The following is a 14,176-nucleotide window of genomic DNA, read 5'->3' on the forward strand; positions in this document are numbered from 1 at the left end:
TAGAAAGGCCAGGGTGAGGTCAGTCGCCCCATCCCCTGAGCTAGAGAAAGGGTCAAAGAAGCACCGTTCTGTTGGTGCCCCTGTTCAGCTATCTTGTGGGGAGTTCCTTCCACCTCTGCCATAGATGGCCACGCAGCATGGCAAACGGGGCTGTGGGGGCATGTGTGCAAGCCAAACACTGCCCATACCCCAGTCAGCACCTCAAGGTGCTGGACAGCATCCCATCTGTACCATTTCACATCTCGGGGGTTAGAGACAGAGCCAGACTAGGGGCTGTTGAAGGAAAGGCTGGTATTGCAGCTTTAGTGACTAAAGCACTTTTTTGTGTTGGAAAAAACTGCCAATGTATTCAACAGATTCCTAAAATACAGAAAAGGAAAAAGGAAAAAAAAAAAAAAAGAAGAATAGTTTGCACATTTAAAACTCCCAGAAGAGTGAAATAGGGGAAAAAGGGTCAACTAGTCTTTAGCCTCATTAAAACATGCTCATGGTGAAAATTTATTTTACATATTTAAAATAGTACATTTAAAATTATTAGTTACATTACAGGTACAATGATGAACATTGTGACTCTCCATTTATATTGCACAACCTGACTTCATCCATATGGGGTTCTTTAAATAGTGCAAAATACTTTATACAGGAATGTGTTCGGAAGGGTCTTCGCAACCAAAATAAGGAAAAGAAATATCTTACAAATTACCATGAACATATATTAAAGTGACAGGGGAGGGGAGAAATTAAAAAAAAAAAAGTTACAATCTGTACAGAGGAATTGCCACAGACAACCAAAAAGTTCCCTTTCTCCTGGGAGAAGCAGCAGGCCTCTGACCTATACAGGTCTGGCATTCGTGCTAAGGTAATTTTTTGGTGTCAATCAAAAAAATATATATATATATCTCAGTAACTTAATACAATATAAATAAAGTCCAGTCCAGTGAATCCTGTGGTGGGTCAAATGGAGCAACGGAAGGCATGCCTTTTGTCATCTAGGGTTTCAGTAGGGTTCTTTTCTTAATGGGGGAGGGGAGGAAAAAAAATGAACAGAAAATTATAAATGAAAAGGAAAAAAAAAAACCAACCCACAGCCACTACTGTCAACAACAACACCAAAAGCCTGGAACAATCCAGCCTGGCTGCCCCATGCTGCGTGTGGTTCCAGCGCTCAAACATTGGTTCCGGTGGCACTGTCGAGAATAAGCAGCAGGAATTCCCTAGTATGTGTTTGCATTTTTTGTGTTCTTTGTTTGGTTTTGATTTTCTAATCCACACACTCCTCTCCCAGGGAAGCCAACGAGGCACTTACTTGATGCTTCCGTCACTATTTTCTGCTGCCGCTGTGGCTTTGGGGAGGGGCGCCAGAACGCTGCCCGGGACCCAGCCCTCGGCCGCGGGGGAACGCTCGCTGGCAGGCTGGTACACCAGGCACATGTCCTGCTGGTTGACGGCGAGGACCTGGACCACCTCACCTTGGCTCACACAGATTTCGTTCTCCTTCAGTGCATAGTAATCTTTGACCACAGCCATGGATGAGGTCCCGTTGCAGCCTCCCAGGTCGCCCTGCTAGGAGACAAGGGCAAGGGAGATGTGGACACAAGGAGGCCGGTTCACATCCCACTGCGTGGTGAAAGGCCAAACTTCTACTAGCTGGGTAAATAGCAGGAAGAAGACTATCTTGAGCAATAATATGGTATCTATAAACATGCTGTGAAAATCTATTTTTTATAACAATGTTGCATATAATACTATAATCAAGGGTGAATAGGTAGAGAACTGTCTAGCCCAGGGAAAGGTATAAACACCTTCCACCTCCCTAGCATGCAACCTTCCCAGCAGCATCCTCTAATGTACGGAAGAGTGTGGCACAGGCACAGAGATACATAAGCACCTGGGTAGAGTGATGTTGGGGCAAAGGTCAGGTCAGGGTCACAACCCCCTAGTGGGAAAGTGGACATACCCTTTGAAACATTTTTTCTTCCTTTTGTAAAAGTGTTGGTCTTATGCTACATTCTGATCTTCTTTGAAGCAGGAGTAACAATGAGACATTTGCCCAATTCAAATGGCAAGACCATGACCTACCCTGACCCAACTCAAGTGGGAACAAAACTCCTCTGGTCCCGCCCGTACTCATTAACACAAGAGGTCCTGTCTCTGAGGCCTTTTCATATGACTACACCAGGAAAGCTGCTTCTAGACCTGTACTTCCTAGTGAACCCTGGCTACCTCATACAGCATGATCAGAGCCAGAAATTCTTCAGTAAGTTTGACAAAAGGCCAATATAACTTCAACTAACTCACAAGGGGGTTTTAATATAGAAAATCATTTCTAGGTAATGTGTTGAAATAGGTTCAGCACAGTTATTCTAATACAGAATTGAACTTAGACATCAACAGTTAGTTTTTAAAAAAAAACTTTTTTTAGTTTTTAATAGTTAAAAAATCAATATCATCTAATAAGTTGGATAAAACAAATAAAACAATAAAATCAGAACAAGTAAGTAAAAAAATGTAAGTAAAGAAAAAAATCCTCCTCTTCACAGATCTACGGGCACCTGGGGCCTAATGAACTTGCTAAGGTTCTAGAACAAGAGAGTTGCAGAATTTGGAATGGCAACCAGATTGACTGAATTCCTAATCTAGCACTTGTCCCGTTTATTCTCATGCCTACCACTTTGTAGGGTCAAAACAGTTGTGTAGACTGGGTTTACAGTTAATTCTATGCTGCTCTCATGGTGATGTTTGAATTGTGGATTATCCGTGACAAATGCCTCATCCAAGGTTGCTGTCCCATTCACACACAGATGAGCAACTTCCCCTTGCTGCACCAGCCAGTGGACGGCAAAGGACCATGAGCTTACTTGAGCAGCTCATCATTAGAAAGGGCAATCTCTTTAAGATGTCAAACACGAGTTGTGACTTTCAGGTGATCCAAACCACAGCTCCTCTATTTGGTAGAAGTCATAATTGCCACTATAATATTTCCTTATATTTGCAGAGTTTCTGCAGATGACAACAGCCCTTTAACACAGAGTGTCTCAGCAGAGGGAACTGGTCTAACTCACTCAATTTGCAGGGAAGAAAGAGAAATAATTGAGACTTGGCTGCATTTAGTGGGTTGTTTCTGGGCAAATGAGAAGCATACAAAGAAGCTACTTCCTCAAGTGAGCCCAGAAGCTGCGCCCTCAGAGTGGTGAGGGGGGCTGTCACTTACCTTGCTCGCCTCAAACTTGTCCCCAGGCTGGTGGTAGTCAAACCCTGGACTGCCATTGGAGGTAGATATCTTCAGGGGTGGCAGAGGTGGGTTATAGCTGGAGCCCTTTGGGGGCTTCTCAGAGCCCGTGGGGACAGAGGAGTAGGGCCTGGGGCTGGCTTGGGGAACCCTGGATGGCTGGGACCTCATCACGGCTGTGCTCCTTTCTTTCCGCTGATACTCAATGGGCGACTGTAGGGCTGCAGGGTAAGAGCAGACAGTTACTCTAAGCTCCAGGAATCCCACAGGATTTGGAAACTTATTATACACAGGCTTTGTACCAGGCATTGTAGGGTTACATGAGGAAAACACCACCCTTGTTTTTAAGGAACTTACAATCTCCTGTGAGAACTAAGAAAGCTACCTTAATGAGGAAAACACAAACATGAAGTGATGCCCTATGTGAGGTGCAGTGTTGTGCAAAAGAGGGAGAGAAGGCTTTGTGTGTGTGTGTGTGTGTGTGTGTGTGTGTGTGCGCACGCGCATGTGTGCCACGCGCATAGGTGTATGGGCCTATGCATGTGGGGGGGGTGGTGATACGCTTCAGACTCTGCAGAATGTAGGCAAGTGCTAAGTGTGTCTGTGGAACAGGATGGAGTCACATGACCTGCAGCAGAAGGCCATGCATCTCCGTGGAGGAAGAGGAGGTGAGACAGGTAAGGGAGGTTATGGGTACCATGGCTGAAAGATCTACAAAGCCAGGCTAATGAGTCTGGGTGTAATTCTGAAGATCATGAAAAGTGATTGGGTTAAATGAACTTGAACATTTTAAATTCTCTCCCCAGAGCCACATCTGAAGAACATTAATCTGTGGCAGTTGGGATGAGGGACTGGAGAGGCTGATTCAGAAACCATGAGATAATGACCAGCAAGAGACCCAAGCAGAGTAGAGCCAGCGAGAATGGCTATGGAGTAGCAGGCGTTCCAGAGGGAGATCAGACTCTGCCACGGCCTTGACAGGAGGAGGAGGCAAGGGCTCCAATTTGGAGATCGGTAGAATGGGCAGTCAGTGGAACTCAGGAGACAGAAGAAAGATATGTGCTTTGTTTTATAGAGTATCAGATAAGAAAGTTCCAAGGCCTGAGTACTAAAGAGGGATAGCCAGGCAAAGGCCATACAGGTCAAACTCTGTAATAATGACTTCAAGGGCTGGCCCACTTTTGTCATTTTTATCAGGATTCTCTGTAACAAATATTTAAGTGGGTTAACAGCTGGGGCTTTGCAATTATAGGGATATTTCTACAGTGGTAAGTATGTACTTCAGTAGGACTCAACACAGGGCCACCCTTCTTCCTCTTTGAAGTCTCAGGAGGGAAAGATTGGCCCTGCGATGCCAGCACATGTCTCTGTAAGCAAAAGGCTGGCCCTGCTCTATCATCACAGTCCTATCCCTTGAATGTGTCAAAGTATAAGGCTCCTGCCAGAGCTCAGCCTTTCTCCCTGGAGGGTATTCTGTAGGCACTAAATATTTAAGTATTGATAATCTAGTTCAGTAATAGCTCCATAACTCACTATAATTAAGAGAAAGGTCTCTTGGAACCATGTAAAAATCTGGATCATGGACTATGCCCAAAGAGATACAGTTCCAAGTTTTAAGTAGATGGCAGACAGTTTTGAAGCAGGCCTTATCAACCTGACTGTATGAATCGGTACCCATCACATGGAACTGGGGTATCACCTGGTGATATGTAATAACTGTGAAGTGTTTCAAAATAATACGGCTTTTTAAATGAGCTACACAGATAGTCCTTGTTCTTCCACTAGTCTCAGTCTGCATTATTCAGGTGTTAGGATCAGGGAAGTTATGCATCTCCTGGGAGGGTTTGTTTCTGGCTGATTATATGGTATCTTATGCCTGATCCTGTTTCTTTCTCTGCTTTACTTTCTAGGGAGCTCATAGATAAATGTGTGCCCTACCACCAGTGACTATACTGTAGTTTGTGGTTAAAAGTCTAATTTTAAGTTGTACAGTTCTGGGTTCAAGCCCTTGTTCTATCACCTACTGTTTTTGTGACCTCGGACAAGTTTATTAACCTCCCTGACTCCTTTCCCTCACCTGAAAAATACAGGATGATAGGACTCACCTTTCCATGTTGACATGAGGATGAAATGTGACAATACATGTGAATGCATGCTTAGCACTGTGCCTGGCTCAGAGAAAGGACTCAATACCTGCGAGCCATTGTTGGTACTTCAATTACTGCTGGTTTCAATTTTTTCTTATTTGTCTTTTGTACTGAATTGATAAACTTAAAAATCTCATTCCAGCTTAGAATCTATCAGAAATTCTTAACTACTAGGATGCAATTTGATGCATATATTTTATATTTGTGCACCTTTTACATAAAATTATTTTATCAACATAGGTGTTAATTCAAAGTTCCACATTCAGAAACCGTAAACTATATACAACTTGTGCTGCTATCCCTCAGGGCTGGGCTGGTGTTTAATTTTAGACTTTTTAGAATGAAAAAGAGCCCTAGAGATCACAAAGGTTTTTTTTCATCAAACTGTTCTACAGTTGGGGGGCCAAGACGCATGACCCCAAAATACTCTCACACTTACAGTATGAAAGTGCTTTGAAGTTTCATGTTTATCTTGCTGTATAATTTCTTTTTATATGTTTTAAAATAAATACAATGTGTTAAATCCCTTACCATGCAGTTAGACTGAGATTGTAGGGAGCTGTGCCATGTTTTCCTGTTTCTAGAACTGCTGGCAGGCACACAAAGCACACGCCAATGCAGGCAGAGTAGACTGTCCCTCCTTTTCACAAAATGAGCCAACAGAGGCGCAGAGAAACATCATGACTTGCCCATGGTCCTCAACTGGTATGTCACCTTTACTCTTTCCCCACAACATTCAGGTCGATGCTGGACACCCAACAAGGCTGTTTGCACCATTTGAAAGAGTCCAGATTCCAGTACTGGCAAGAGGTGACACATTTGACAATGGACCTGTGTGTGTGCGTGCACATGTGTGTACATACAAGCACATGTGCTTGCTGAGTCTGTGTGTGCATGTGTGTGTGCATATGGGTATATGTGCTTGCTGAGTCTGTGTGTGCAGATATGTGTGTGCACGTGTGTGTGTACACACAAGCATATGTGCTTGCTAAGTCTGTGTGTGCATGTGTGTGTACATATGGGTGCACACACAGGCATATGTGCTTGGTAAGTCTCTGGGGTAACTTCATTTCTGGTGACATTCTGCCTTCAACTTCCCGCTCTGTTTCTGCTCAGAGAGACTTCTGAGCGCATCAGCTTGAAAGATGAGCACTAGTTTAAAACTGTACACTTCCTGTCACATGCTAAGCTCAACGTGGAGACAACCCCAGCAGTGAAAAGAAATAAAGAAATGTAAACAAGTAGCAGCGCCATTACACTTTGGTTCCCACCGCCGGTTAGGGGACTCCTGCAGGGTCCATAGAGAGCTACACATTCTGTGTAATCAGCAGTTCTGGGAAGTTTCAAGATATTACTGAAATTTAGAGTTTAGGGATCACCTCTCCTTTGAAAGGGCTCAAGTTGGCTAGCAAGAGAGCCTCAAGTAGGCTCTACCACTGATCTGACAAACTCCCAGTTATCCCTAGGTAACACCAGAGAACCTGTGAAAACACCAGCTATTAGCCATCAAATGGAAAAACACAGGACACTGACAGCACCTAAGACAAGGAGGATGTGCCCAACTCAGACCTCTGCCACAATCATTACCAGCTGGCAGTGGTGGCCGCAAGGCATATACCTACCCTATATCTAGGCTCTAAGAGAATAGCTCTTCTTTTGGAAAGATGGGGCTTCATGTTCCGTCTGTTCACTGACATAGCCTGGTTCAGAAAAATTCTAAAGCAAGTGTTCCTAAAAACTACAAATTTATCATCCATATAAAATGTCATCTGGGCTCATGAAGTCACCATTAAGCCCAGACCCAAGGAAGCTCAGAGGTGTGGGGTCCCCTGAAAATGGCCCTGTTAAGAGCCAGGCCCAGTACCTACCATTTAAGAAGTCTCGTTGTGTTTCTAAGACTTGATTGATGTCCTGTACCCAGGCCTGCTGGATGTCCGCGTTGGCGGCTTGCAGAATGACCCTCTCAGACGTCTCTCTATTCACGAGCGCAAACTTGCAGGGGTCATTGTCCACGTTCTCCTCCAGGACCAAGTAATTCATCTGGAAAAAACCAAGTTGAGTCTTTTCGTATTTAAGTGGTTAAAAAAAAAATCAACATATTACAGTTCCTCAAAGTTATTATTTCAGGAGACATTTCCAAAATTTTGTCCTGGATCTAATAGCTAAATACTTTGGTTTCTGACTCAGAGTGAATGACATGATCCTGGAGAACCTGCAGGATCTGCAGGACTGCACTCAGCCTCTTTCTCTCAAAATATTTAACCTTCACACCTGCAGCTTCTTTCGCTGAAAGACTGTCAGACAGGTTCTGAATCCGTACTCACTCCAGGTCTCTGTCTTTGGGAAGCAGCTCCCAGAACTGGCTTTTCCCTGCCCTCTGTCATCCCCACTGGGAGCCTTACCTTGATGCTCCTTTTGAACATGTAGCCCGGGGTGAGGGATCCCTTCCTTAGCAGTTCACTGAAGATGACGATTTGCTCAAAGAGGAACACACGCCTCTCCTTGGTCCGGGACTGCATGCCTGCATCCAGCTCAATCACATAGAATGTGTCCTGCTGTAGCAGCTTCCCCTGGGCGGTCAGGGTGCCCTGATGGAAGCAAGGGCTGGGGTAAAGGAAGTGAAAAACAGGGAGGGGGCCACAAGCTTCTGGGTCCACAAGACCCGCCCCCTTGAGGATACAGACAGCAGACCTGACACTAAAAGCATCAGGGCACTAGTAAGAGACAGAATTAGGACCCATCCATTCAGGTAGGGCAGACACAGAGCCCTGGCGTGGGGGAGGGAAAGAAGCTAGGAAACTGCTAAGAACCAGCCCTAAGAAAGTGCAAGAAGGGTGGACGATAAAATCATTAGCTGAAAAGATATTCAGGAATTATTCTGGCTCTTCTTATTTTTTCTTAAAAGGAGAACAGAAAGTAGGTGACACCTGTAGCCTTTTTGTCCTCAGAGCTCTGAGAAATGCTGCCTATTTGGCTCCCTTGAAGCGCGGGCCAGGGACCTCGGGTACTCTTATGGCCATGAACCTAGAGCCAACCTGTGGCCAAGGGAAGTGATGTAGGCAGGACAATAAGTAATCTAATGAGTTGGGCTCCTCTCATCTCCTTCTATTATTTCAGGTTGGAGTCTTAATTAGAATTAGTCTAGTTCTGAAGTCTCAGTCCCCTTCTACCGATCAACAGGTACAGTTGGAGTAACATATACAGATGCCCATGTTTTATAAGTGGACAGATATTTTTCTGGGTCCTGTGATCCTTCCTAAAATGCTCTGAGGTAGCAGGTCACTCGTCAGCCTATGTAGGTGGAGCCTGTTTGGTTTGACAGTTTCTAACCCGATTTTCAGAGATTTTCAGGTCTTCAAAGGGAATTAGGCCTAACCCAGCAGGTCTTCACAGATGCGACTGGAGAGCCTTGCTTTCCCTACTGTTCTGCAGCAAGAACCTGATATCTGATAGCAGCCAGAGGGCCTCCTCTGAACTATACTCTCTCAGGTGACGACTTCTGCACGTTAGTAAAAATGTGGGCAATTCTTTGCACATGATGCCTTATTTCAAACAGTACCCAGCGCAGGGGTCATTTTTCTTTCCTATTTCCGAGAAACACCTGCCCTCTGCTTGAATCATGGCTCCTTACCGTCAAGGTCAGCAGCCAAACAGGCTTATCTCTACCCTGGTCCAGAGTTAATATTAAGCCAGTGACCAGCTAGCCCAGAAAGCTCTAAAAGCTCTATTAACATTACATAAGAGCCTGACCAAAATGAATTACAGCCCTGCCAATACTGAAGGGAAAGCTAGAGGATTTAAAAGAGAGAGAATCTAGGTGAGGAGGCGAACTTTTCCCAGGCCCAAAGCCCTGGACTTCAGAAGGGACAGAAGGACGTTCATGGTCCTTCTTAATTAGCTGAAGGGATACAAAGCAGATTCTCTGAGACTTGATGGAAAAAGATGGTGGTGCTTGATTGAAAAGAGAAGATAATTTTGCAGTCGGTGTGCGGCCTTCTGTGTACACATGTGTGCATGCACAACGCAGCTCCCATGGATCTTAACCTGAGTTAGCACAGTCAAATGCTGATTTCCTGTCAGTGGTCAGTGCCTTCAAAGACCCAGAGAAAGTCAGGCTCCTCAAGCCAGACTCCTCCTCAGAAGCATGTGGACATCAAGGCTTAAGAGCAAAAGGTATTACTTGGCTTGTTCAGAATAGCTTCAGACCTAGCATAGCCCCAAGGGAAAAAGTATAAAACTTCATCCAGTATGACTAGTGAAAAGCTGTAAGAACTCAGGGTATATTTCTGCTGCAAACCCCTCCTTGCTTTAATGCTTAAGGTCTACCACGGAGAACTGGGAATCTATGAAAAATAAACAGCAAAGAAAACCCTCCACATAGCTCCTGGTCATAGGAACAAAGCAGTGGCACACAGGGACACTGGGAAGGGCTGGGAGGGCAAGGAGGACAAGAGAATTGGGCTCAAGAACATCATGAATCCAACTCAGTAACCTAAACCTAAATGTAGCATCTCCTAAATTTACTTATAGACCAGTCTGCCTTATTTCTATTCTATTCTATTCTATCCTAATTTAGCCAGGGGGGAGAAAAAAAGCTATTACTTTCTTTATTATCTCAACTTCCAGGAACTTCTTTTCTCCAGAAAGGAATAGTAAAATCTTAGGTTTCAGAATTACCAGGAAACAGGATTAGAAGATCCACATCTTTCTCTAAGGGGTTCAACAATTATTAAATGCCAGCCAATAATTGCATCAGTTTCAATTTTTATCATATTAATATCCAAAATAGATTATATGTACCTAATATATGAGGTCTGGATATAAACTAATGGCAGCCACTTACCAAGTTTAAAGTAGGAAAGTCCATTTTTTCTTCAAAGGTTCACTGTTATGGGTTGAATTGCTCCAACCCCCCTTAATATGTTAAAGTCCTGACGTGGAGTATCTCAGAATGTGACCATTTTGGGAGACAGGATCTTTACAGAGGGAATCAAGTTAAAGTGAGGTCTTAGGGTGAGCTCTACTCAAACATGACTGGTATCCTTATAAAAAGGGGAAATTCGGACACAGAAAAATGTACAGAGGGAAGAAAGTGTGAAGACACAGGAAGAATGCCATGTGAACATGAAGATGGCCATCTATAGGCCAAGGAGAGAGGCCTGAACAGATCTGTCCCTCACAGCCCTCAGGAGAAACCATCACTTGATCTCAGACTCCTAGCTTCCGGAAAAGTGAGATGATAAATTCCGTTGTTTCAGCCACCCAGTCTGTGGGACTTCCTTATGGCAGCCCTAGCAAACTAGTTACTCACTGAAGCCAAAATTCAGGGGACATCTAGCTGTTTCTCCTAAGACTTGATTCTCTTTTTCAAAGAATAGAAATGTGCACATGTTTTAAAGGTTTAAATGTTCATTTAACTAAAATGCCAGCCACTATATAGACCAAGAACCACCTTCTCAAAAAAAAAAAAAAAATGTGTTCCATTTTCCCTCTGGTGCTACTTCCGTCCCATAGTCCTGCTCTCCCTCACATTTCCCACACTCATGTCTCAAGCAAGAAAGCAAAGCAAAGAGGTCACTGCTAGGCCCACAGTTATAAGTAATTTTGGGTCTTTCCAACCCCCTTGGACTTGTGACTCCAATCCAAGTGGTGGACTGCTCTGTAGCGTCCTCTAACTGCCCTATTACTGGATATCCTAAATAGATACATCTTCTGGGCCCATGAGCCAGAGGGGCCTGGCATGAAGGCACAGATGGTGAGTGGAGGCAAAAGAGGAGCGGGGAACAGGGCTTCAAAGGGAAGCTGCCTCACAGCCCTGGCTCTAGAAGTCCAGAAGAGAGAGGGCTCCAAGCATTCTTAAGGGCTCACCTCAAAGCCCTGCAGGCGTCCCAGATTCATCATGTCATTGCAGCGTTTTGGAACAAGGCACATTAACTCCACGGCTTTCTGTGGGAGAGAACAATAGCAGCTCAGGAGAGGGATGAGCACTTGGGCAGGAAACAGGGCAATTCTGTGCTGGAAGACAGGGACCTCCTAGGGGCTCCCTGATTCCAGGAAAGGACACTGGTCCCTGATTCCCACTTCTAGAGCAGTATGGGACTTTCTGTTACGGTGTCGGTCATCAGTGCAGGGTTCCATGTGAATCAGTGACCACATGTGGGGAGAACGCTACCCAGCCAGTCTTTTTCTCCTTCCCACTTTTATTTAGCAATTCTCTTTCCTTCTCATATTTTCTTTTTTCTCTCTGTTGCTTCTTGGCTGCCTAAGCAACAGCTTAGCCTGGCTTGTGAAACATTAGAGGTTTAAACCTAAAATAACCTGCCAGAATGGTCTGTAACCTCTCTGGCTTAAAATAATCCCCATGGTGACATTGTCTCAAAGGACTTCACTTAGGGAGTAATCCTTGGGGGGTAGGAGAGGGAGTGAAAACAGGATATTTTATGTGTTGAACTCAAATAGTACCTGGATTCATGGATGAAAGTGTGCACTGAAACACTGAATCTCTGAAGGATGTTAGAGGACTCAAATACCCCACTCCTTTCCCATCATGTCACTGGAGCCAAATGGAGAATACGAGTGGGGCAAAACTCTGGTCTGTCCCAGGACAGAATTCTCGGGTTGTAGAAAAACACTCAGTGTGTTCATTACTACTCGCCATTCCCCATTCTGTCGAACAGCTGCTTACAAGGGGCTCTCACTGAGAGGACTCCACCTGGACCCTGGGTCCTTGAGAGCCAGTTCTTCCCCCTTAGGGATAGACATCTAACACTGTCACCGAAAACAGCCAGCATTGTGAGCAGAAGACTCACCTCGATATCAGAACACTCCAAACCAGCCTTCTCACTGTATCTCAGGAAGTCCTAGCAAGTGGGGGGAGCAGGGAAGGGTGCAGGAGGGTGACATCAGTTAGGAAAACAGAGCACTATAAAAAATCCAGCATCATGAAATCTATGATGACACCCAGATGACTTTCCTCCCCAACAGACATGGCAGTGCGTTATGGAAGCTGCAATATGAACTTATGAGTCACACTGGAAACAACATGGAGAAAACCCCCAATACTCAAAGATTAAAAGCTGTAGAAAAACGGAGGGGAGGAGGGGGAGGGAAGAAAGGAGAGGGAGAGTCTGAGCAGGAAGAGATGGGGGTTATGTCCAAAAAGGCCGGGAGAAAGGAAAGCTCAATCTTTCTCTTCCATTTACCTCGTAGTCTATAAGACAAACCAACTTAAGCCATTTTAAAAAGTAAAATATGATCAAATTTTAGGTATTACTCATCTAAGCTTTCCAGGGCCTTAGCCTTGGCTTTTCTTTCTCCTGTGGTCACTCTGATTTTATGTTACTATTTCTTATTTTTTAAAGGTCCCAAGTCAGCAATGGTGACAAAGGAAGAAAGCAAATTGAAAGAAAGAAAATGAACTAACCACCCACCTTAAAGGTAGTGAATGACATGCGCGCAATTTATTTGGAGGCAGAACTGACACAGTAAGGGACAGGCAAGACAGCAGCCCACAGACGCCCCCCTAGTTCACGGGAAAGCGGCGGCAGACAGAGCCTCTTGCTCACCTGCTCCCCAGCTCAGTCTGGGGAGACCCTTCTTCGGCCCTGACTCGGCTCACAGCTCTCTTACCTTGAGGAGCAGCTGGTATTTTGTGATTCTCTGAATGGGCTTGATAAGGAAGTCGCTAAGCGTCAGCCTTTGATTTATCTCCTGTTTCACCTCCTGCGACACAAGGCAGGTATGTTAGAAGAAAAAGGAGCCAAAGGGCTGGGGGCCTGGGGATCAGGGGGCAAGGTGAGGACAGGCTTTCAGGTTTGCCAGTGCAGGTTTAGAACCTCACACCACGGGAGAGGGAGAGTTGCCCGCACAGCCACTAACTGTGCCTAACAACACGGAACCGCCCCCTTCCGGAGCTCAGGCCCGGTCCCACCCTTGTCCTCACTGCAGCCCCGGGGGACACGCTGGAACGGTATTCTGTTCTCTCCGCCGCTCCGGGGCCACGGCAGAAGGGCTTCTCCTAGGACACGGGCCTGAGGGGCTGGGCCCTCAACGCAGATGTGCCAACAGTCCGCGGAGGGCCCGGCCTTGCCTCGCTCCTCCCGCAAAAGCTGCACTTCCGGCCTGGGGCACAGCAAACACTCGAACGTGCTTGACAGAACCTCCGCGAGCGCAGCCGAGAGCGTGAGGTGACTGACGGGGAGCACCCGGCTGAGGACGGGGGGCCTCCGCAAGCGGGCCCCAGGGACCGGCGGGGCGGGCGTGGGCACGGTCCGCGCTGGGGGTCCCGGAAGGGGGACAGCCCCCGATGCAGGGTCTGTGTCGCAGTCGTTCCACACCGGGCCGCCGCCGCTCCTCCCGAGCGTGCCCGCCACGGGCACCGAGCTAAGCCAGCGGCTCGGCTGAGGCGGCGCTCCCCGTCCTGCAGGGGTCCCGGCGCCGGGGATGGCCATGGCTGGCCTTCCTGACTGTGGCTACCTCCCCGAGCCCGGCGCGCAGAGGCCGAGCAGCTTACTTCGAAGTAAGCGTCGTACTCGGCGACGATGTACTCGGAGCGCGGCTTGTTCTGGCAGTACCACACGTAGATGTGCAGCTTCCGCTCCTGCAGAGGCAGACGAGGGGCGCTGAGGCGGCCGCCCCCCCCCCCCCCCCCCGCTCTGGGGACGCGGGGCAGTGAAACATCACGGGTACGAGCTACACGCAGCGGGCCACAGCCCATCTCTCCAACTGCCAACAGGGTTACCCAAACAAGCAGGGACTCAGCGAGGGGCGGGAATGCAGGCAAGTGGAAGGCATGCAGGGG

General features: G+C 46.5%; 1 protein-coding gene across 25 annotated transcripts in view; it reads right to left on the reverse strand.

The window, feature by feature from the left end:
• The window catches only part of KALRN (kalirin RhoGEF kinase), a 637,031-nt gene that overhangs the window by 40,996 nt on the left and 581,859 nt on the right, over nucleotides 1-14,176 (reverse strand). For 15 of the 25 annotated variants that reach the window (XM_087861563.1, XM_045812696.2, XM_045812695.2 and 12 more), the window contains 8 exons: nucleotides 13,889-13,975; nucleotides 13,006-13,098; nucleotides 12,186-12,236; nucleotides 11,245-11,322; nucleotides 7,779-7,964; nucleotides 7,245-7,416; nucleotides 3,212-3,450; nucleotides 1,307-1,563 (listed from right to left, as the gene is read on the reverse strand). In XM_087861563.1, the coding sequence (XP_087717689.1) occupies nucleotides 1,307-1,563; nucleotides 3,212-3,450; nucleotides 7,245-7,416; nucleotides 7,779-7,964; nucleotides 11,245-11,322; nucleotides 12,186-12,236; nucleotides 13,006-13,098; nucleotides 13,889-13,975 (1,163 nt within the window). Of the gene's footprint in view, nucleotides 1-474; nucleotides 1,564-3,211; nucleotides 3,451-7,244; nucleotides 7,417-7,778; nucleotides 7,965-11,244; nucleotides 11,323-12,185; nucleotides 12,237-13,005; nucleotides 13,099-13,888; nucleotides 13,976-14,176 lie in introns of those variants that run through there. The other 10 variants (XM_087861567.1, XM_045812693.2, XM_087861566.1 and 7 more) reach the window with 4 other exon arrangements.

Source organism: Ursus americanus, chromosome 4, assembly GCF_024610735.1.
Source record: "Ursus americanus isolate L20-20 chromosome 4, mUrsAme1.1.p, whole genome shotgun sequence".
NCBI classification, from domain to species: Eukaryota; Metazoa; Chordata; class Mammalia; order Carnivora; family Ursidae; genus Ursus; species Ursus americanus.